Consider the following 23,892-nt stretch of genomic DNA (forward strand, 5'->3'; position numbering starts at 1 on the left):
TGTTGATACACAGCTGATAAGGAAAACAAAAAACCGACTTCAAAAAATAAACCAGCTCAGTTTCAGTCGAAGCCAGAAGCGGCATCTGGTCTCTTTTCTCTCCCAGCATCAAGGAGGTGTGTGCAACAATGCTGAGGATATTTCCAATTCTAGCCATCCTTGCAGGTAAGAATAAAAAACTGATCAAAATAGCACTGGAAGAAAGGAGCCTGTGGAAGTAAGAGAGCAGGTGAACCTGACTAGCAAACCAGGAGAACTTTTGAGATTAACTATTTCAGGATGGGATAAAAATTATGGCTATACTGCCAGACCATCCTCTGGAAATCCACAAACTGACCCCAGCCTGGTTTTGAGCTTTTTGCTCAAAAACAGAATTTTGGCTTTGGTAGGTTAATGCTTTGCTCTGATGTCAGGAAGAGGCAAAGAACCTCTTCCTGCCATGCACAGAAGTATGGAGTGTTCAGGTCTTTCAAGTGTTTCAAGGTCAGGTTTTTCCATATTTGCCTTTGTCTCCCCTTGATAATAGGGCTGGAAAATGATGCCTCAGTCCCTCAACCTCCAAAAAATTTTGCTTACCACCAAAATATATGCTTAACTTTAAGCATGCAAAGAATATTTTAATTGAGGACATAATATTTTGTGAATCCAGGAATTTTACGGTATAGTAAAAACTATGTATTATTCATATTTCAAGGGCATTTCATTGTGCTAAGCTTTACTTTTAATGTATACGGAAGCAATCATTTTAATGCTTCATGGAGATAAACAGCCCCTGTATCCACTACAGAAAATGAAAGCTTGTTTCCACATCTTTTCCAGATGGAATGATCTGATTTGGGTGCTATAGAAATATTTTAAGTAACTTCTCCTGGAGCTTCAGTGTTCTAACTCTCACACACATATATCCTCAACAGATTTTTACCTTAGATATGAAAAGTAGTTCAGAAGTGGTACCATATATACTTTTCAAAGCTATATCATCTAATTCGAAAGTTCTGGATTTAAGACTAGCAATGTGCCCATGTTGGAGGGCACTACTGACTGGGGGTTTCTGTTGTGGCTCAGAAAAGATCAGCAAACTTGGATTTATTTAATGAGTGTTAAAAACTGCAAAGGACTTCAGTGAGATTGGCAGATTCCTCATTCACTGCAATGACTTTCTCTGTGGGAAGGAAACAGCCTCACTATGATATTGATGAGTAAAGAAGTGGATCAGCCATTTTTAACAAGTTATGGTCCTGTTCACATAAGCTGTTTTCACTGTGTTATTTCTTATTTGTGCACTTTCAAAAATTTAAACCAAAAGGCCTGTATGTAGGAAAGGGGATTAGGGGTTGGAAGCCATAAATGAAAAGTGAAACTGCCATTAACATTCATGGTGAGGAAACAGGCTCTGTAGGGCCAGTTCACTCTGCTCTCAGTCAAAAGATCCATGTTGCAATTAGCATTGGTTTAAACAGCCTTTTTACTTGAGTAAGGATTATTTCAATTAAATGTATTTCTTCAAAATATAGTTTTATGGAAAATAGAATGCTTTGTGGAGTATTTTTTGCTAAAATTAATTTCTTCTGGAAAGGCTTTTAACAGTCAAACTCTGTGGCACTCCTGACTCTAAAACCAGAGAATGATAAAGTAAATATGCAGAGCAGATGACTGGAAAATGGATGTTTTCAGCAGAATAACATTGTGTTGAAAGAGAGTACCTTTAATCCTGCAAAGAGCAGAAAATAAATACACATCAACTGTGCCAGGAAATAATCATCCTCTGGCCAACACTAATTCTTAAAGCTGAGAACAGTGAACTGAGATACCTAAAAGAATATGGCACAGCTTTTCTATCAGATCTCAGTAAGGACTAAGCTGCTGTGAACTCACAAGACAAGCAGAACAGGCAGCAATTCCTGGGATCCCCTCTTTCCCCAAGGCAGGTTTGACACATTTAGGTCAGTCTCCAACTTCTGGAGGTAAAAACTTAGAAACCTAAACAAAACAAAGTAATTAGCAAAGAAGCAGAGAAAAGCTGCTGGGCCAGCCTGAGGGATCCAACAGTGCCATCGAGTCCCAGTCAGAACATAAGGGTGTGTGAAGTGAGAATACTGTAGGTGATGATGCTCTACAGTGAAGGAGATCAGAATTCTAGCAAAATAACTGCAAAAAAACCAAACAAACAAACAAAAAAAAAAAACACAACAAAAAAAACAAAACACAAAACCAAAAAGGACAAGAAAGATGTAAGAGAGGAGTAGACATAGCTGTGACTGAGAGTGCAAGCACAGGAGAGCACTGTGAGTGCAGAAGAAAGGTTGAGTTTTACCACAGACTCTTAGTGAGAAGATGAGTATCAGCCAATAAGAACAAGTATGGGTTTAGGAACTCTGCTTTTTAAGAATATTATTTGTTGTAAGGGCACCAGTATTCTGGGGGATTTATTTGCTTGCTAGCTTTTACCCAGTTCCAGCTTGTTATCTCTGAAATTTCCACACAAAGCCAAAGGGAATCTGTACTGAAAAGGAGAACAGCCAGACACGTCCTACAGTTTCTTCAATAACCCAGTGAGTTAATTCCTGCAGGGCTCCCAGGGCCAGCCCCAGCTGATCTCTCCTCTCCTCTCCACATTTGCTGCCCACAGGCCACACCAGCGGGGTCGTGGTGACCGTCCCTGAGAAGACAGTGAATGTCACCACAGGTGCAAATGCAACCCTCCTCTGCACATACACCAGTAATGGGCCCCTGGAAAATTTCTTTATTCAGTGGAGTTTTTACAGTGCCAAAGAGAGCCAGCTGCATACCGTAAGACATTTATTTATTATTACTTTGAAATTGTATTTGAGATATCTTTAAGTCCTCAAAGAGTCTTGTTATGTTTCATGGGGTTATCCTTACTACAGACCAGGAAATGTTGGGGTTCCTACCCTAGAGATTAAGGACTGGGGTGTGGTGACATTTAGGGGCAGATGAACAAATTATCTAGGCTCCTAATTCCCACTGACATGCCTGAATGTGTTCACAAACTGATGAGAAAGTACAAAAGTGATTCATGTGCTCAAACAACTTGCTCTGTCACACAGGAAGTGTGAAGCAAAGACCAGGTGTCTAAAAATCACACAAGGGCTGCAGCTCCTGGACCAGCTCCCTTTTCTCTTGTCTGGCAGATATTTCCTGCCATTGTGAAAGCTGCTTTCCTGGTGAGACGCCCTTGCTTATGACAATGTGTTGTTCCCCATTTAAGGGTCAAATGAGAGCTCCTTGACTCAGGCACTGCAGTTGCCTTTTGGCAGCTCAGTAAAAGGTGCTGTGCCTATCAGTGGACTCTGAGCACAAAGTGAGCAGCAAGTGTTGGCAGCACTCTGCAGAAAGTTGTCATAGCAGGAAATTTGCCACAGCAAACTTGCATTGATATTTCCCGGCATCCTATGGCTGTCACCGTGGAAACAGAACAATTACAGGTCAAGAACAAATGGTCCCTGCCCTTCCCAAGACCCCAAAAGGCTTCAGAGCCAAACAATCTCCTACTCTGGGGGAAATGAGACTGTGTTGTAGACTGGAGTGTCAGCATGGATGGGATTGGGAAGGACACCAATACCAGACTTGGTCTAAGCCTGAGCCTCTCATGTGGCTGTAAAGACCTTGCAGAGCAGCCTGGTCTGCCTGCAAGGGGTCAGAGATGGGGTGTATATCTATCTATATGTACTCACATTACTGCCCAAACTTCAAGAACTCTTAGTTTCATGTTTTGGTGGGGACATGAATCCATGAATTTCATTCCCAGCATAACACATAGCTCCCATCAGCTTGGTCCTGGCAGGTGGTGAGCTGTCAGTAACACATTCCTTTATAAAAAGAAATCCTAATTAGAAGTGTTGCTGAATCCTTAAAGATGACTGAGATTCCTTTTCTGTGTCCTGGTGTCAGGCTTGTGCTTGTGGGACAATAATTTCCCGTTGTTTTTATCCTTTTGCCAACATTTTTTGTCTGGAAGTTCAACCCTCCTGCCTGGTGTTCCAGCTGAGAGTTGATGTAGAGATTTGACTTGGAGGAGTGTCACAGTCCACAATCAGGATATTTTTGTCCTGTTCATTATTATTTCCTAATAATATTTCAGTAGGAGGCTTGCCATTGCTGATACAGGTGCACCTTCCATTTGGTTTATAAATTACAGCAGAATTAACCTGTAATTTGCAGCATGTGCAGGTTGTAAATTATTTGGCATTGAACAGCAGTGGCCAAAATGTAAGAAATGGCAATTTAACCTAAGACAGAACTGCTAACTCACCTGCAGTATATCACAGCCACAGATAAAGCCTGTACCAATGCCAAGTACAAACTCTGGGCCCATCCCAAATTCTGACTCCAGCTGAATGCCAGACTGATGTAGGCACACCTCGCCTGATCATGTAGTTGACTAGTTGTTACTCATTGTTTGCTTTCCTCAAGTTAAAACTCATTTATTAAATGAAGAATTATTCCTGAAAGGGTGGTAGCTACAGGTTTCCTAAGTTGTATCTAGTACAATATATTATAATTTTGATCCAGTATGTTACATCTTAAATTATAATTGCTTGTTCAGATGGGAAGTACAGCACTAACAGGATGAAGCTCATCTTCTCTATGTTTGGTTTGAGTCTTTCTGTTCTACTTGCATCAGATTTTCCATATTGTAACACATTAAATGCCATACATTTTTCTGGTCACAATCAAGAGAAATAACTAGATTGCAGTTATAACTATTTTAGAGGGAGAATCACACAGTTTCAAGAGATACAGGAGGGGAAAACCATTTGTAAACTGTGGCTAATTATAAGAAAAATATCCCCTGAAAATTACAATCATAAAATACTGTGGGTAGTTCAGAATACACTCAACAAGACCTAACCCATGCCAAACTACCAGATGTCAGGGAAACGTAATGGCTCAATCCCTCCAGTGCTCCCTCCTGGCTTCTGCAGCTCTCAGCACAAGCACAGGGAAAGCTGTGTCTATGAAGTCCGTGAGAAACACTGCTGGGGAAAATTGCAGCTGGATTCCCCCTTCTGAAAGTAATTTCACAGCAAATTCACACATTTGCAATGGCTGCATTTGTGATGGGTGATTTGCATTTTCATTACATAAAGTCAGTTCAGTCTGGAAAGGCCATGGTTAGTGCTAATCCCCTTCTCCTTGAACACCAAGGCAGGATCTCCTCTCCCTGCAGCTCCAGTTCTCCTGGGCTGGGGGGCTCAGAGGGTTCCCTTTGCTCCCTGGAACCTGCTGCTGTCCCTGGAGGGTGCAGGACTGGGGCACTGCTCTTTTTAAAATGCTTCCAGCAATGTTTTAATTCAGTCTTGTATTACTTGACCCTGTACCCTTTTACCACCACCTGGGAATTCCTTACTGTTTTGAACCTATTCACAATAAAATCAATGGTGTTAATGCAAACACTGGGAAGAAAGGCTTGTGATTGCTTGTGGAAAATATGATTTAAGAAATCACACAACACAGCTGAACATAAAGTTGGATTTTCACCCTCCCTCTGAATGAGGCTGGTATTTCTATTGCTGATGACTCTTCTGCATTTCAGAAAGGATTGGGAGCCTGAAAGCCCACATGTTTTTCTCCCACAAGTTTAAACAAAAAGATAATCTCTCTACAAACCTGGCTCTGCCCTGGTGGCTTGGCACATTGCTGAATTAAGTTTCACATTTTGTTCCAAGTAGGGAACAAATGCATGAAAACGGAGGAGGTTGCCAGCTTTGGCATTCATTGTTTAGGTAAAACAATACTAATATGAATTCAAAAATATATTTAATATGCTGGTAAGATGACAAACCCAACTATATTGGAAAGACTGGCACCATATCTTACTGAATACCAGAACAATAGCTTGAATTTTAACTGGAATAAAATTATTTAATTTTATGAGATACTTAGATTCTTCTAACAGATCCATAACAAATTACCAAACACTTCCTTACAAATAGCATATATTTGCCCTGAAAATTTTGTTGAAAATTCTGGCTCTACTAAAAATTTGCCATTTTTTCAGCAACTAATTGGATAGCATTTTCAAATTCCATATTTAAATATTAGAAAATTCGGCCAAATATTTTGAAGACAGGAGACTTAGAAGTTTTGTAAAAAATTACATAAAATATATATTCTTCTATCTACTAAATTTTAAAGTCATCCTGACAACTTAATAAATTTTAAAATAATACTGACATCTTACTGAATGCTAGATGTCTCAATGACCATGTTATTCACATGGGCACTATACTCAAAATAATAAGATTAAGCAGAGGAGATATTCTCTATAACAAATATGTGTGGAAAAAAATATTGATTTTAATAAATATTGTTTATTTAAACAATTGATAACATGGCCCTTTCTCTCCACAATGGCAACAAGTAACAGAACAAGCTATAAACATTATATACATTTATAAATATTATATATAATTAAGACAAATTTATACCATTAAGAAGCTTTTGGCTTTAAGCATTAAGGAATGGGAAGGTTAAATTACTAGATTTTAGGACATAATATATAAAAAGCAGAGGCCAGGGTAACCCTTTACTTTACACTGCTACTTACAGTACAGATTTTGCAGTGTTTTGAGATCCATAAGTTCAGGTACAGTCCTGGCTGGAGTGAAATCAGTAAGGCCAGGATCAGGACTAGTTCCAGTGTAAATTTAATGTATTGTGAGTATTCAGCAGCAGATTTTACCTTGCCCCAAAGGCAGGCTGTTCTTTCATTACTTTGCAGCCTGCTACTGATGCAGATCTGCCTCCCAGCACAGTCTTGTGAGGTTGGTTTTCATTTTTTCTGCTTGTTGTGGTGTTTTCCTGCCCTGTCCTGCCTTGGCCACCCTCCCTGGGGCTGCCACAGCCCCGACCATGGCACTTACACCCTGGGCAAGGAGGAGACACCACAGCCAGGCTGCTCACAGTGAAAAGGGAGCAAGCAAACAGAGCCAGGTGTTCACAGCACTCTTTTGAAGACAGCACAGCTTTTAGTGGGTGAATATAAACTTTTTTTTCTAATTGAGCCTAACTCTGCTCTTTTCCTGAGAAGTTTCTCTAGTAGAAGTAATTTCCCTCACTTGAACTTAATAATATAAGTATAAAATAATGGAAAATAGGATGTCATACATATTTTTAACTTTTTATTTTTGCCATTTAGCCCTTAGCAATGTGCCCTTTAATGCTGAATTTTAGTTTTAAATAAAAACTCCCAGGCAAGGATCTTGAGAACTTTCCACGACTGAGTGATGTCTATTTTACATCTCGACAAACTGAGGCTAACACTACTCTGCTCACCCAGGGTACACCACAGCCTGGCCTGGTTCATCAGGTGAAGTCTCAGCTCCTGCTAAGACCTACATCTGTGCTTCATTTCGTGCTCTGAGTCACTCAGCTGGCCCCAGTGCAAAGCACCTAAGTAAATGTTTGAGAGCTGAAGCCTCTGTTGACTCTTCACAAGGCTAGGCTGCAGCCTTGCAAAGCTGAATACAACTCCTGAACCTAACCTGAGCCACACCTGGAGCCTCCAGTCCAGGCCACCCACAGATAAAGTCAATGAAATGATCAGGGACACTACCTGGCTAACCAAGATGTGCCCAGGGCAGCATTCTTGATTGAAATTTTGAATTCATTATATGAGTAAAGGTCATGGAGGCCTGTTACTTTTAGGCAAAACAGAATTATTGATAGACTTCTTATGAAAATCTTCTCCAAAAAAAGCAAGCTCGTGGCACATTGGTCAGGGGACAAGGAGAGAAAGAGGCAAGCAGAGTGACCTGAGCACAGCTGTGTCAACTCCTTCCACCCTGACACCCCAAATTCAGATTGTCAGTAGTCCCAACACAAAGCAAGGCACAGCCATGGCCACTGGGCTACCCCATGTTGTAAATGCAAGCAAACCCGATGGGAAGAGATGAGGATATCTGACTCAATTCAGAAGGCTGAATTATTTCTTTATTATAATTATGCTAAAATACATTCATATACTATGTAAAGGAAGATACCAAAAACTACAAACCTACTTGTTCTAACTCTAACACAACTCATGACCCTCTTGAGAGTTCAGACCCAGGTGGGTTGGATTGGCCACAGGCTCAAACAATCCTCACCAGAATCCAATCAAGCACTCACTCCAGGTAAACAATTCTCCAAACACAATCCACATGAGAAAAACAAAGAGCAGAAATAGAAATTGTTTTCTCTTTCTGTCTCTCTGTGCACCTCTATGAAAAATCCTGAGAGAGAAATCTGCTACCACAACCCCAGGTGAGAGCCAGAGGCCAGCCAGCCCTGTATGTGTGGAGATTCCATATTAGCTTCTGAAAGAACAAATTCCCCTCCATGTAGTCTGAGCAGTTCAGGGAACACCTTCACACACTTTCAGCCATAAGACACCCGAGATCCTGTGCTGCAGAGGCTGTCAGTGCTGCAGGGGACACCAGCCTGGGAGCAGAGCAGCCCATTCCAGCCCATGAGAAAGATGAGCCTGTGTGAAGCACCTCCTGAGGCAGTACAGGAAACCTTCTTGAAAAGGGCCTCTCTCATCCATAAGCATTTCTTTTTGCCTAGAGCTGTTTTTTTAAAACTGAGTTTTATCTAGCACTTAGATGATTGATTTCATTCCAGCCAGGACTGCACCTCAGCTTATGGATCTCAAAACACTGCAAAACCTGTACTGTAAGTGGCAGTGTAAAGTAAAGGGCTACCTATGGCCTCTGTTTTTTATATGTTATGTCCTAAAATCTAGTAATTTAGATGACAGAGCAGGCACTGTAAGGATCAGCTTCATGGGAAGCAGAGGAATGGAGCTGCTGTTGTCATGCCACTGCTGTTGGAGTGACTCTGGATGTCAGTGGGACTATGGGGGACTGCCTGTGGTTATCACAAAGGGAAGTGCAGACAAGAAGAAAATAATCAGGTTGCAACTGGGGTGTTTGGAGCAGACATTAGATTTTAATCTTAGTTTGCCTAATTTTAGGTAGCACTTAGGAATAAGCTTGTTTCATCCTCTGGTTGACAAGGCCTGAGATACTTTCTGCACAAAACACTGAACATGAGGCACTCTGCCCTCGTGATCAGCATGGATGGTAGGTGGGGAGCTGTGTGGAGAAATGGCTCTTTAATTTTGGGGGAACATTGAAAGTCTCATTTAACTCTCAGATCAGCACATTTTTGCTCAAATACAGCATTACCCGTGCCATGGTATTCTGAGTATGGATGAAAAGTCAGTCAGTCTTTGTCAAAAGACGGTGTATGTGACAGATGCACGGGGAAGATGTAGCTGGAGATACAAGGTAAGAAAACAACCCCCATAATCTTAAGGGGGAAACAGAGCTAAATAGCTTCTACTACATTTATGCTACTGTGAAACCTGTTTTCATATTCTGTATTGAAATCTCAAAACCAGCACATGACTGAAATAAGTTAAATCTGATGCATTATCCAGAATTTTTAACTCACCCTATTTTTTATTGCATTTTTCTATGTCAAATTATTTTGGGATGTAGCTGTTGTGTTGGGAAATTCTAGGTGGCTGAACTTGCACCTTCAGGAATATTCTACCCAAAGGGTATCTGAAGGGTGTGTGCACCCACAAGGAGCCTCTGGGCTGAATGTGAGCAAGACTGGACAGCCCAAACTTGGGGCTACATATTTACATAGAAAAAAAAAAATCATCCTGGATCTCCTTTCTAGAATATAAAACTATTATGAGATGTGATGGATACTGAGGACACTGAGCTGAACCAGCTTCCTCTCAGCTGTCAGCTCAGCGTTCCAGCCATAATCCACCCCAAACTCTCTGACTGCAGCAGGGTTCCTAACTCACCAGGAGGTACAGGGTACAGCCAATGTAAACTGACATCTAATAATAACTGCTGAAGAGCAGTTACACCAAATGCACTAGGAAAACACATTTGTTCTTGATGGGAATTGTTCACTAATAGTTCAGCCACAGGAATGATACTGTGAGAACATGAAAGAACTGCTCCTTCAGTATATTTGCATCAGTTAAAGCTGCTGAATGATTAATCCTCTAAAGGCTTCTGACTCCCTCCCTTTCTTCTTCTACCAATGCACTATTGTGACAAGACACTTCTTGTCATTGTTCATATCTTCAATTCCCAGTGCAAAAAGCCCAGTAAGGGATATCCCTATAATATTCCTGCTACCTTCTGGCAGATCAGAGTTTTGACAAAAATGTGTGAAAAGAAGCTGTGGATGAAATAAGGGATTTGGGCCCAGACTCAGTCATGTGACAAAGAAACCAACACATGTGTGAACATTTGCTTTCTTAGTTCAGAATCTGAGCTTTGGGCCTTCATTAACACTCTGATTGTGTGGCATTTGTTCTCTCATTAAATGGTAAGATGCTTAAGGAAGTGATGAACATTTTTTCCCCTTGTTATTTTACAAATTCTGTGTGTCCTCAGAATTCAAAAAGAGATCACAATCTCAAACCAGTAAAGTCATTAATATCCTCCATTTTCTAGTAGCTTGAGAAATGTCAAACAGAAAATGACAACCAGTGACAGGGCCCTCAGGATGCTGGAGCTTTCCAGCTCTCCAGGCAAAGACTGTGAGTCACACACTGAATCCATCAGAAAAACGTCATCCAACAGGATCCTGGAGCTTTACATGTGCTGGTGGGGGAAAGGGAGAAGAGGCTGGGGGAGGAAAGACAGGTATTGGAAAAGAGGTCATGTCCTGAAACTGTCCTCCAGTCAGGACGTCGAGATTCTGTGGAGATGAAGCAGGACACTTTGTGATGCCTCTTCAAGTGCATCTCATAACTTTGATATCCACAAGTACTGGGCATGTACAGCATTGTGGTGCAGTGACTCCAGGAGATGCGGATGGGAGGAGTGTTGACGTGGAAATTATGAAGGAGTCCATCCAAAGCCATCTGAAAGACACATATTTACGCAAATTCTAGTATATATTTGTCCTGTCAAAAGAAGAAGAGAAGCAGAGGGAGGCATGATTCTTCTCATTTCCTCCCTGCTTATTCACACATACCCTTCACACCCTAAGGAAGATCTTTCTACAGAAGTTGTACAACAAAAACCTCAAGGTGGGTTCCTCACATTGCTGAACATCTGGCAGCCTTTGAAGTCCTCAGCTCAGCCTCAGCTCTGCTGACTGCTTCCTCTGCAGGCAAGTTCATTCTCCACCATCACAGGAGACACTGCCTGTGGACATGAAGGGTAAGCACAGCACAGCCTCAGGCCTGGAAGGATGGCTGGAGACAGCAGCTCTAGGCACTGCCTGGCCCACAACCAGCTAAACTGCAGCCCTTTCTAAGGTCAGAGATGTCTTTGGGCAACTTTGCTGTTTAGCAGAAACTAGTGACTCAGATTATGAAGTTATTAGGGAAAACAGTTTTAGGAGTGATAATCTCCACTCCTTTTTCTCTCAGTTGTTTGATTAGTCACCCAGGGAGCTGCTTCCATGAAATGTGAAAAGGCACCATTATATAATGACTTGCCTGAACAAACTAGCTGGTAAGGAGGAGTAACAGTCATTAATGCACCCTCAATCTTGTTTCTGCTCTGGTAAATCATCAACTTCACTAGAGCTGCTCATGATTTGCTTGAGGACATGAAAAGGTTTTGTCTGAAGGGGAGCACAGCAGATTTCTTTTGTATTTTTTTGCATTCAAGATGGTGCACTTTAAATATATTTATCACACCAGATTAAAAAGGTTTCCAGAAAAAGTCTACCATTGACTACATATACAGTTTTCCCATACACACATTTTAGGTAATATGCAAAGAAAAGTCAATGATGTGTGTCGTAGGAGAAAACATTAGCTGGCAGTAGCCCAAAATCAAAAAGTTTTCCATATCTTCAATAGGAAACAATATTTTTACTTTTGAATTGAAACAAACACTTTTGCAAAGCATCAGTTTTCTGAAAGCCAGAAACCAGCTTTTCAAGGACAGCATAAACCCACTTTGAACCAGGGGTTAAAATATCCATTTTGAATGTATTGTTTAAAATGGACTATGAATTCACAACCAATTAACTGAAACATATTCCTCTTAAATGAAATTTCCTGTGTACACAATCCAATCATACCTCTGGGACAAGATATACACTCAGCAATTAATCAGAACATTAGTCAGCCTTTTTGGTGTTTACCACCTTCCTTCAGGCAATGAACTCCAGAGCCAGGGAGATAAGCATGGAACAGGAGAGAACAGAGAGCAGGCAGGAGCCTGCAGAGGAACTGAATACATTGCCTGTAAATGTTTCACTGCCTTTATATTCATGGCTGGCAAAAAATGACCCAGTAAGACTCTGATTCTATGAAGAGAAGAAATAGTCTCTGCTGTGTTGGCACCTGCCTCAGATTTAATAATGTATACAAAATATTTTCTCTACATTCACTGACTCAGAAAGAGAGAACATAGGATTCATTTTTCAGTGTATTGTATGAGGACTGGAGCACGTAATCCACCCTGACTCCAGATCAAACACACCAAGGAGCACTTGCTCCTCTAAAGTGTTTGCTGGCATGTCCTGACTACATTTACAATGTGCAGTGCCAGTCTTATTCCCAGGAAGATGGGCTGTATCTAAATGAGCATTCAGTGGAGCCCTTCTGCTACTCTTTACTCACATAATCCCAAATTACTCTCACATAGACTGAGTAGAATTTAGCCCCTTTTTCCGACAACCAAGCCTTTAATAAGGTATGATGAGCCTGCCACTTTTCTCTTGCTGCAGCAAGACACACTTGACTTCATTTAAATCATTGTAGAACTTCAGTGTAAGGAGCTCATGGAACCCCTTTCACTGCCCTGCTCCAACAGTGTAGTTGATGGAGAGGAGATGGAAATCCAGGCCATCACTACTGAGAGCTATCCAGGGACATCAACCTCAGAAGAGGCTGAAGTCAGAAATCACTGTTCTTGTAACTTCAAACTCTTGCAAGAAACAGTGACAAATATTAGTCTGCTATTGCTCACACTCAGATAAATGTAGAATGAGACTAATGTGGCCAGTGTGTTTTTGTAATTATAGGTAGACAACTTTTTTGATGAGTGATTTTTTTAAACCAAACTCCCTATTTTGAACACTTTCTTTCCTCAGGGAATACAGTGTGTCCATCCAGACTCTGGTTTGGCAATAGAGTTCCAGCTCTAGACATTTGCAAAGCATAAAATCACTTTTAAAACCGATGGTAGTGTATGCACACAATGGAAACTGGAAGGAGTATCCAGCTTCAGCTGACTTTCTAACCAGGTCTGTCATCAAGCTGACTCTGGTACCTCTTATGCTTCCCCACTGTACCAGCAGTGTTCCACACCTTGGGAATGCTTTGGTGTTCAGAGCCCTGCATCAATTGTACCTGGTGTTTGTAATCCTGGGGCAGGGAAAGATAAAGTCTGGCTGAGGAGTATGCAAAATTGCTCCTGAGATAGGGCCAAGCTGCAGTCCTGGAGCTGCTGGTGCTGTGCAAGCTGGATTCTGACCTTCATTTCAAAGCCATATCTTTGCATAAGCCAGTTGTGTTCTGACAGTTTTGGAGTGTACCTTGCTTTAAGCTAATAAAGGCTTTTAGATAACATTCCTTAAAGACTTCAGTCAACACCATATCAGAGAGGATAAATAGAATTAAGAATTAATATTCTTAATTCAAAATGCAATCAGTTGATCTGCAAAGTAAAGCAAGTTGTACTTCTCACCTGGGGATCTGCTGTATCCCTAAAAGTCAGGGAACTTTGACCAAAAGGAAATTTTGATACTAGTCAAGTGAGAATGGCCTGGGAAGAGGAGTCTGTGAAACTTTCCTACAAGCATTTTCCCAATATTTCCATTAAAAAACACGCTGTTACTTCAACTTTGCTGATGATTCTGGAATACTGCCAGTAGGAACAATGTTAGATCTACATGGGTCACAACCTGTAATTCTATATGGACACCTTTCACCAGTTTAGAGAAATGACTAGTGTGCTGAACTGCTCACTTTGCCTAATGTGTGTATGCAGACGCTGGGGGAACATATTGCCTACCCAAATGCTGTCACTTTCCTACAACACTGTCATTAGCACCTCAGAAAAACAATTCAAGAATCATAGTTTTCTACATCTTTGTTCTTTCAGATTTTGGTTTCAGAGCAGAGTTAGAGTGGACAGAGGGCAGGCATTCCTTGAGAACTGCTATATTACCCAGAGCAGATGAGAATCTGCAGCTCCTAAACAGACTCAGGGCTCAAGGCTCAGACTGCCATCCAGGCTCTGCAGTGAATACAATTCTACCTCTCCTTTCCAGCAGCAGACAACAATTTTGGGCTTATGAGGCCACTTCTATTCCACAATGCTGCTAAGAGCAATTGATACTACTGAAGTCAATGAAATCAGTCAATGATAAATCAGCAATTTTTATTTGGGAGGAAATGCTGCATTCCTTAAAAACTTTCATCCTTACTATGCCTATCATTTGGCAAATCATTTTTTTACTATTTAGTAAAAGGAGAACTTCTTGATCCCAAATAGGAATCCCCCAAGCAGCGAGGCCAGCAGGTATTTTTCACTTCCTCCCTGATACAAATTCAAAAAACCAAGACAGTCCATGACACTGCCTCCAAAACTGATGACACAAACAACAGCATGGCTGCTCTAATTGCATGTGTGATGACTCTGCTCTGTTGTTGTACTGCATCCTCATGGCTTTCAAATTTACTGCCAACAGATCAGGTGCCTTGTTTGCTTAGACCTTTGTCTTGTGAATTTGTTTCAGTCCTCTGTTTGCCAGATTCTGTATTTGGAAAGCTCTGCAGCCACCCACTTCTTCCAATGACGGGTCCATCCTTGTCACAATCTTCTACTGAGCCGCTTATTAATGCTATCCCAAATGATCAGTGCTTCACTTAATATCATTATTCACTGTGCACGACTTAGCATTTTTTCACAAAATTGTCATGATGGTCAGTGGTCTCGCTTTTGTTTTTGCAATTGCATCAGTCTGAGCTTAGGGTATCCACAAAGACTTAGCTACTGCCAATTACACAATTAAAAATACAATTTCTGAAAATCTTGTCTTTTAAGAACCTTTAGAAGTAGGTATTCAAATGTACTATGTTTTCATTTCTGCTTTCTTGGGAGAGGAGGCAAGAAAGGGAGTGACATTGCTTGGTTTTAATCAGATATTCTGAGTACCAAACAAAGCAGCGAGAAGATCTTTTGTTATTAAACTAACAATTGTTTCTTTATCACAGATCTATTATTATTCAGGAGGCCAGTCTTACTCCTATGGAGCATTTAAGAACAGGGTAACAGCTTCAACAAGTCCAGGGAATGCATCAATAACAATCTCCAACATGCAGCCCTCAGACACTGGTTCCTACACTTGTGAGGTTTTCAGCCCCCAGGGTGATGCTGGACAGAGTCAAAAATCTGTGATTGTCAATGTGCTGGGTAAGTGCCTCCCCTCTCTAGTGCTGTATTGTCTTTTTCATCCCATATTATGAAACGCTGAATTCACAGCTCAACATGTGTAGGGCCAGAGGGAATACCAGGCTGCAGAGGAAGCTCCCTGAGTCAGTCACTGCTGCGGTGCTTGCAAGGGCTCTGGAGGCAGGCAGAGCCTGGCTGCCCTCTAGCTTCCAGCACAGCGGACCTGCTTCCACGCCACAGCTGCCTCTGCCTGAGCTGCATCAAATCTCTCCCACCACTGCCCTTCAGAGTCACTTTGTGCTCTCAAAACCTTCCCTTATGTAAGCAGGTATGAGGGTGGCTGGAATTACCCAACCTCACTCCATTTTTCAAACTGGAAAAAAAAAGCGATACTAGTTTTGGTTAAAATAAAACACCATTTTAGCTGGGAGCGACAACTTTTCACTGAAACTATTACATGCAGCCCAGCACAGTCCAAAATTTCCCTAATTTTACCTAATGTTGATCATGGTGACTTGCATAAATCTAGGGAGAGGCAGCAGCACAGCCCAAGAGTTCTGACTCGCATCAATTCCCAAAACCTCTAGAAACTTAGTATTGTTGGATGAAAGTAGTACAAAGTTTGTTTTGTGTAGAAGAAAGCAATAGTTCAGCCATGAACAGACAAAACAGAAAGGATGAAAAGCAGTGGAATGAGATATTTTATTTCTTAATAAGATTATACTAACTCTGTATAATAATAATTCCTTTTATCATGAGAATTCATACCTGATCAGAGTGACAAATCACAGACATATGGGAATGTGATTCCAACATCACCTGCCTATCTTCTAGGGATAAGAAAAAGATATATGTAAACTGATTTCCTGAAAAACCAAAGTACTACTGATAATTATCATCTAAAATTCACAAAATAAATAGTAAATCTTGGAGCAGTTGAGTAAAAGATTTCACTTTTTACATGAAAACCAGGAAAAGTTGTTGGTTTAGGCTATGTTCATTGCTGGTGGTTTCCCTTGACAGGGCTCTAAAGAATCACAAAAGCATATCTGGAGGTAGGAAATGAAAAACAGTGGTGTAAGTGAAGACAGAATCTTCCCTTTTCTGCAAAATGAGGACATTATATAAAAAACAGATACTTTTTTTAACAGAACTATAGCTGTTTTGATTTATTTCCTTCACAACTGTTAATATACTGAAAGAATTGGGCCTTGATCCTCTCCCTCTCTGTGGAAAAGCTCCTGCCATGTCTCTAAAGAAAATGATGCTGCTATGTGGCAGAACGGTGTATGGTGAATAGGGAGTGGCCCATTACAATAATAATTCATAGTTGTAGTCTCAACACCTCCCTAACAATTAATATGCAAATGGAAGATAATAAAACTGTATCCTAGGCCATGTGCATATATTTACTATTACTCAGTTTTTTACTGGAGAGGCTTTGATCAGTTCCATAAATGAGACTCTGCTCTTAGATAGAAACCTGTAGATGGGACTCAGGTCTTTGCTCAGAGCAGCACAGTACCAGAACTTGAGGTGGATGTTTGCAGCCCAGGTGTGCACTCCTGATTGTGCCTGTTCTTATTTTACAGTCAAACCATCAAAACCTTTCTGCAAAGTAGAAGGAACCCCTGAAAAAGGCCATCTGATCTACCTCCTATGCAACTGTGAAGAGGGATTGCCTCGCCCCACCTACCGCTGGTACAAAGTCGATGGGAACACCCTCAAGCCTGTGACAGAACAACTTGGTATGTAACTACAGGACTAACATTCCATGCTCAGGATCTGAAATTCCAGCATTTCAAATGCTGTGTATCACATAGGCTAATTAAAATCAATCCTCCTCTTTCAATAGTCAATGTCACAGAATCATATTTTTACTTATTCAGAACAACTGACAGCTGTCAAAACCACAGGATGTTAATATATATTAAAAAAAAAAAAAGTTGAAGTCCTGTCGATGTCTTTAAATTGTTAAAATGAGAGAAATATTTATGTCTTTACACCTCTCTTCCCTTGAAATTTTGAGTGAATTTAAGTTGAATCAATTTGTCATTCAAGTAATAGCACATCCTTCCCTCCCAGAAATTTTCTGGACCTGTTACATTTTCATTTGTGGAATCACACAGACAACCATAGTATCACTGTGGGTAAAACATCAACCAGACTGGTTGGCAGAGTAGGGGTTTCTAATACACACCTAGAGAATTTACTGGAGCAATTTTCAAGGAAGGTAAATATTTTATTTTAAAGAATATAAAAAACCCACACAAATAAATCAATAATTGGTGAACTCTTCTTCTAATATCTGAATAGCTCTGTGTTAGCCACTACAGAGAACTGTTTGCCTCTACAGAATACAAATAATGTGTACCTGCTCCTCACTTGTCACAGATCCAAACTCTGGCATCCTTTACATTGGCAACCTCACCACCTTTGAAACTGGCTACTATCGGTGCATAGCCAGCAACCTCCTGGGGAACAGCACCTGTGAGCTTGACCTAACAGCAAAATGTAAGTAAAATACATTAATGCCATCACATCTTCGATGGAGGACATACACAGCTTGCAGGAAAATTCTTTAACAATTTTAAAGCTTAGATTTGGTTTTTTTTTTTCAAGTAAGAACAGAACAGGATTTTGAGAGTTCTGGAGTTTTCATGCAAGCCTGCCTAGACTTTAAATGACCTAGAAAACTGATTTAACATCCCCACCTTGATTTCCTGCAAAGGGCAGGAGCTGGATCTGGTTCTGACTGCAGAGTCTTTACTGAGAACAGACGGACAAAGAGTTCTGAACAGTTTCTTCCAACCAACAATCTCACTGAGGTCTCCCCTCCCCAGAAATTACAACCATCAGTGAAACGTGGTAGTACAAGGACTGGGGCACTGTAGATGTGACCACTAGCTGAAAAACAAAACTAAAGGCAACCTGGATTTCAGGATGTGTTTGCAATGATTGAAAAGCAAAGGCTTTTCCCTCTTGTCAGTATTACAGCCCAATGATTCCCTTAGCCTGGCATAAACAGGCAGTTTGTTGGGATAGGGAGAGAAAGAGGCAGCAAAGACCACCTAAGCACAGAGCTCTCACTTTCCTGGAGCTTCTTTGCCACCCTCCTGCAAAGAGTTCTTTGAATCCAATCCCTTCTCTCTGCTAAAGGCTCCTGCACTAAATTTCCATGGGATTTAGCTATATTACTACTTCTTTAAAAGTCAAGAAATCTTTTTCTTTCCTTTGCAGATTCAGATGGTGGTATTGTTGCTGGAGCACTGATTGGGGCAATTCTGGCAGCTGCTATAATCTGCATTATCATCTGGGTCTTAACCAAGAAGGCAAAAAATAGGAAGTCACCAAATAATGAGATGCAGTAAGAATTTCTGTTTACTTCATTTTAAGACAAGTATTTCTGTAAAGCACTGCTGCTAATCCAGAACTAAAGCAAAATGCATAACACAAGTTTTGAGGAAACTTCCAGAGTTAACATCTGCTTTTGGGGGACTTTTTACCTGTTGCTCTTTTAACAGAAGGTGCCATTGCCCTCTTCCCTATTTTAACAGGCAGCTACCACTTGGCAGTATCTGAAACAGTGAAGTAAATGTTTTTGAACAATACAAACTAAAGTGGCAAGTTATAAAAACAGCTCTTTAGATTTAAAGTTAATGGGGTCTGTTAAAAGCAGGTGGAGGAAGTAAAAAAAGAAAGAGCAACTAAGGGTCACCTCAGGAAGTGTACTGATATTTAAACACAGAGGACTCATGTCAGTGCTATCTGAAATTACAGGACACACACTTGGGAAACTCCCAGGCATCTCAGATTGCAGGAAACACAAGGTTTAGAAAACAGAATGGAGCCCAGAATGTCCATTTTGATCCTGCCCTGGAGATGGTTTCTTCTCTGTGCTTTGGTTGCCCATTTTTCCCTTAAATTGCCAAATCTTCAGAATAGGGATAAACTCATGCACTATACAGACTGTATTCAGCCCATTGATGTAAAATGCTAAATAACTGCATATAGCTGAGGTCAGAAAAAAACCCTGTGACTTCCCTGTAGCACAGGTTTAAGACTTCCTAATATGGAATTCTGCTAACCCAGACCAGTGATCAGTCACTCATGCACCTGATTTCTGCTTTCAACTGATGTAGCATTAACACCTAGTTTTGTACTTGGATCCTAATAAATCTGACTGCATTGAATTAATCCACTAGCATCTGATATTTTTTACCATGTGAAAGTGTCTCAGTAGTGGGAGTTGGTTTATTATCGTTTTGATAAGATAAAATGAATTAATTATTATTAATAGTAAATTAATTATTAACACAATATTTTCCTATATTTCCATATTTTCTAAAATACTAAATATATTTTATATTACCTTTCCAGATTTTAGTCTTTTCATAATTCTTTTCTGACTGAAATCTATTTTTCATGTAATTCAGATCTACATGGAATTTCCCAGAAAGCTCACATGAAGCAGCAAGTTTTGCTATCACTCCTCAGATGCTGCTAGCACTCAGTTTCCCTTTCCACTTTCTTGGCATAACATTTAAACATACTAAAATCCATTTTACTCTAATGGAATTGTTTAAACCAGCAATGCATATGTCTTTCTAGCTGTCACTCTTTCTGTCTCAGTACCATGGTGTTGTAACCTTTTCACACAATCTTGAAACAATTATCGTAACATGGGGGTTACTGTTCAGATAGCAAATACAAAGATCCATTATTTTGAAATACTCTAGTGTACATGGGATTTCAGCATGTGAGATCACAATCCTAATCCTGTCTTTCTGCAGAGAAATGGTTCAGAAACAATCCAATGCAGACTATGTTCAGGTACCCAATGAAGAAAACATTCCTGTGACCACAGTTCCATCGAGCAATGCAACAAATGAATACCCAAATGTTGATGAAACAGCAGCTCCTGCAACACCTGAAAATGATGAGAAACAAGAAGCAGAAAAAGAAGAAATAGCTTAGAATTTATAATAGAGTTTTCTTTGTCACCTTTGGACCCCTTTATACAAAAATTGTTGTCATTGAATTAACATAGAAGCATGACTAAAACTTGCATTCAAGGCATTTTTATTGTCACCCACTGGTGTGAATCAAAAAGGGTCTGTTACACTGTACAAAAATTTAAGAAGAGTATAAGTAAGTATAAGAAGAGATGATAATCTACATCAACCTATTTTGCCAAACTAATTAGGAAATGGGCTGAAGCATTTATCAAAATAAGAGCTTTCCAGTCAACTACCAGTAATGCTGTGTCCACTTAGTTCAGAACCACAGCAGCCTTGTCCAGAAACAGTGTTAGCCAACCTGCTTTTTATGCACCCAGAAGATTAAGCATGGCCAGTACATTGCAGCGTTTCAAGGAACTGATTTTGCACGTCAGAAGTAAAAAGAAGTTACATTAATGCCATCAGAATGCTGAAACATCTGTTAACATCTTAACAGATGTCAAGACCTGAGTCAAGGAAATCTTGTGTGTCTGAATTCCACCTAAGCTAAAAAAGAAAATCCTGGAAAATTTTACCCTGTTGCTCCCTGATATGGAAAACACTCTGTTAACCGTGACCTTCTTGGCTTAGAGCTCCCAAGGGCACCAGCATTCCAGAGTTGTCTGTTTCAGCAATTCTGGTTTTCAGTTTAATGGAACTGGCATTTGCGTACCCAGTTCAGACACAAATAACTCTTTTACACAACAGGAGCTGGAGATTTAAATCCTTTGCAAGGCTTGTTCCAATAGGTATGCAGAGCATCACATTCCTCATGACACACAGATATAGCTGCTTTCAAAACTTAGCAGCGATACTGCTTTCTATGCAGCACATCAGTTTTGATTCCTTCCTCTGTTTGAGATGATTTAAATCTCTTTCCAGGCTTGTCCTACCCACTAAGCAATAAACTCATGCTACTTTTCTTCTGGTCTCTTATCCCAGTGTAACAATCTATCTTCTAGACAGGAAAGCATCAAGAGGGAAGGTAAGTGGTGCAAAGCAAACTGACTGCCAGCAGTAGAGCAGAGAGCACCCCTTGGAAGAAGAAAAGGGAATTGAACCATACACACCTGGGTCACTAGACAACCCTTCTCCCTGGGCCTCATTTCTAAGGTTACACAAAGTCAGTTTTTCATGAAGACAAATATAATACTTCCAGAAAAGCTCAAGGACCATGGGGCTTAGGCAAATACAGACCCACACCCTTGCTGATACAGGCAGACACTGGTTTCAGTCTCGTGCACTGCAGAAAAACATATCTGGCTCAGGGATCTCAAGTTTTATGGCACTTAAGTCTTTCATAGGATCTAATATTCATAAATCCTTTAGTGACTGTTCCTAGACTATAAACATTAGTTATATGCAACATTTATCTTTAAGATTTCTGGGCAAAATTTTTCAGCTTCAGCTTCTACAGCTCTAAGTATGTTTATCAAAATAGTGAGTTTAAAAAAAACAAAGAAAAAATATATGGCAATATTTAAGGATTATTATTTATTTTGGATCTTCAAGTATAACTATATTCATTGCTCTTTCCTCAGTTTTCTGACTTCCAAATATTTTTCCTTGATAGGTGTGTCCCATCAAAGTGTTTAGCTTCATTCCAAAGTAAAAGAGCATTAATGGTATTCTTCTAATACTGTTTTAGCCAAAAACTGTGCCAGTCTGTGAGGGTCACACCCTTGCTAATACCAATACTGCCATGTTATAGCAATGGATCCTCAGACTCCTCTCCCCAAAATATCCAGGGTAAATCTCAAACTGGGATCCACACAGAAGTCTCCTTAACTCAGGCAGCTCTTACTGACTGTGCCAGGCCAAATTCCTAACTCACATCCTGCCATCCACGTTAAGCAGCTTACTGAAAATATCTGATATTGACAGCCAATCTGTGTAGACCTGCAGGATGATGACATTAAGCACACTCAGAAATAGCAAGGGAACACTCAGTACTACCTGCTGCTCTCTGGGTACTATTTCTTTTTGAAGGTGTTTCCTGACAATATAATTCAAATCAATTATTGGTCCAAAGGCTTGGCTGACAGCAGCAATAATTTTAAATAATTTATCTGACATTCCTAAGCATTCTTTTACTCTTGCCCTTCATAGGAAAAGATTAATGTTTTCATGTAACTGCTATAGCTGCATTAGTTCTTCTAATGCCATTTCCTGCATGTATGTGAACTTGTCACTTTGTTCTTATTGCTACGACTTTCCAACTTCCACATCTCTGCAACAGCACTATTGTGATTGAAGAGGGGAGTCTATTACGTGGTCATATTTCTTTTAATTTTTCCTTCATCTCACTTCCCACATTTATCTGCTGGTATTCCTTACCTAACTTGCTACAGTAAGATAGGAGCATATGCTGGTGAAGTTGTTACTAACTTCTATAGATAGTACAGTCTTCCTAGAACACCACGGGTTTTATATTTGTTCAAAAAGTAGAAATTGCTCATGTTTAAGTTTTTATATAAAAGAAAGGAACAACTGACCGTATTCTTGACTAATGATTCTTCTCATACTTCTAACCACAAGTGAGACATAGATGGTAGTAAAAAGGCAAAATAAGAAGCAAAACAGGCTGCTGAGAGTAAGGAGATAAGGAAAATAACATGTATTTGGAGTTTCTTACCATAGTGTGGTGCTTTCTGTAAGCCTTCTGGCAGATGTTTGTTCTCATTTTGGTGTTTATCTATCATTTATTAAGAAGGATGGGGCACCATTCCCAGCTTCCCACTGATACCCTTGGCAAAGCGCAAAGGTACTGATCCACACTGTGTAGCTCTAAAGCCATGCAGAGCTATGCAGGATGCATAAACATTTTTCAGACTTAGCTTTAGATGTTCCAACACTCTGTGCTGCATGGCCCATTTATCTTCCCATAGGGATTAGGGATCATTAACATGGACACCAGAAATTAAGCCAACATTCAAGCCACCATCTCGTAAGGAAGGAGATTTACAAAGCTACAGAGCAGGTTTTTTTTGCCATACAAAGATCAAGAATGAACACAGAACTCTTAGCTTCAGCTGCTCTCCAATCCAATTTTCAGCCATGCCTGTGCAATATACAAGAAACATTTACTCAGTCAGGTTCCTCCTTCAATCAAGGTCTGCATGGCCAGAGTTTACTGCACAGGCAAGTTATCCCTCCTGTTCTTAATGAGGCCCCTCAGTGAAATTTAACCTGCATTTTGTGTTCCAAGATACATTTAAAGTGCTTGGTGAAGGTATTTGTTTGGTTCTAAGTTTCTGTCTTGCTTACCAAAATAAATTGCAATACCTTAATCCCTACAAGTCAAACTGTAGAAACTACCAGCTTGCATTTCACCACATCCTTGAGGCTAAAGATCAAATATGTTGCTTTTCCATACTGTGTAACGGATGGCAGGGTTTCATCTTATTGTTCACATCCCAAACATACAAGCTATTTAGAAAATACTGGTTTTCTTATATGTAAGTTTAATAAAGTTTTATAATACCAAA

The 23,892-nt window shown here is 40.2% G+C and overlaps 1 protein-coding gene across 2 annotated transcripts; it reads left to right on the top strand.

Annotated features, from left to right (window-relative positions):
• Nucleotides 1-23,892, top strand: VSIG1 (V-set and immunoglobulin domain containing 1). Of its 2 annotated transcripts, XM_085570887.1 has the most exons (8): nucleotides 1-165; nucleotides 2,630-2,790; nucleotides 9,189-9,296; nucleotides 15,227-15,425; nucleotides 16,997-17,152; nucleotides 17,799-17,918; nucleotides 18,645-18,771; nucleotides 20,198-20,528. In XM_085570887.1, exons 1-8 carry the CDS (start codon nucleotides 129-131, stop codon nucleotides 20,379-20,381), a joined length of 1,092 nt encoding a protein of 363 aa, XP_085427013.1. In that variant the 5' UTR covers nucleotides 1-128; the 3' UTR covers nucleotides 20,382-20,528. The 2 variants fall into 2 exon arrangements, with proteins under 2 accessions (XP_085427013.1, XP_085427014.1); XM_085570888.1 differs by lacking the exon at nucleotides 9,189-9,296 and having other exon boundaries at nucleotides 6-165; nucleotides 20,198-23,892.

This window comes from Lonchura striata, chromosome 4A (assembly GCF_050655825.1).
Source record: "Lonchura striata isolate lonStrDom1 chromosome 4A, ASM5065582v1, whole genome shotgun sequence".
In the NCBI taxonomy this organism is placed as follows: Eukaryota; Metazoa; Chordata; class Aves; order Passeriformes; family Estrildidae; genus Lonchura; species Lonchura striata.

What these genes read in the sequence shown, in the direction of transcription:
- VSIG1 (XM_085570887.1), top strand. Translation starts at nt 129, where the DNA reads ATGCTGAGGATATTTCCAATTCTAGCCATCCTTGCAG. An exon ending in AATTCTAGCCATCCTTGCAG is followed by an intron (nt 166 to 2,629) that starts GTAAGAATAAAA and finishes TGCTGCCCACAG; the next exon opens with GCCACACCAGCGGGGTCGTG. An exon ending in GCCTGTGACAGAACAACTTG is followed by an intron (nt 17,153 to 17,798) that starts GTATGTAACTAC and finishes CACTTGTCACAG; the next exon opens with ATCCAAACTCTGGCATCCTT.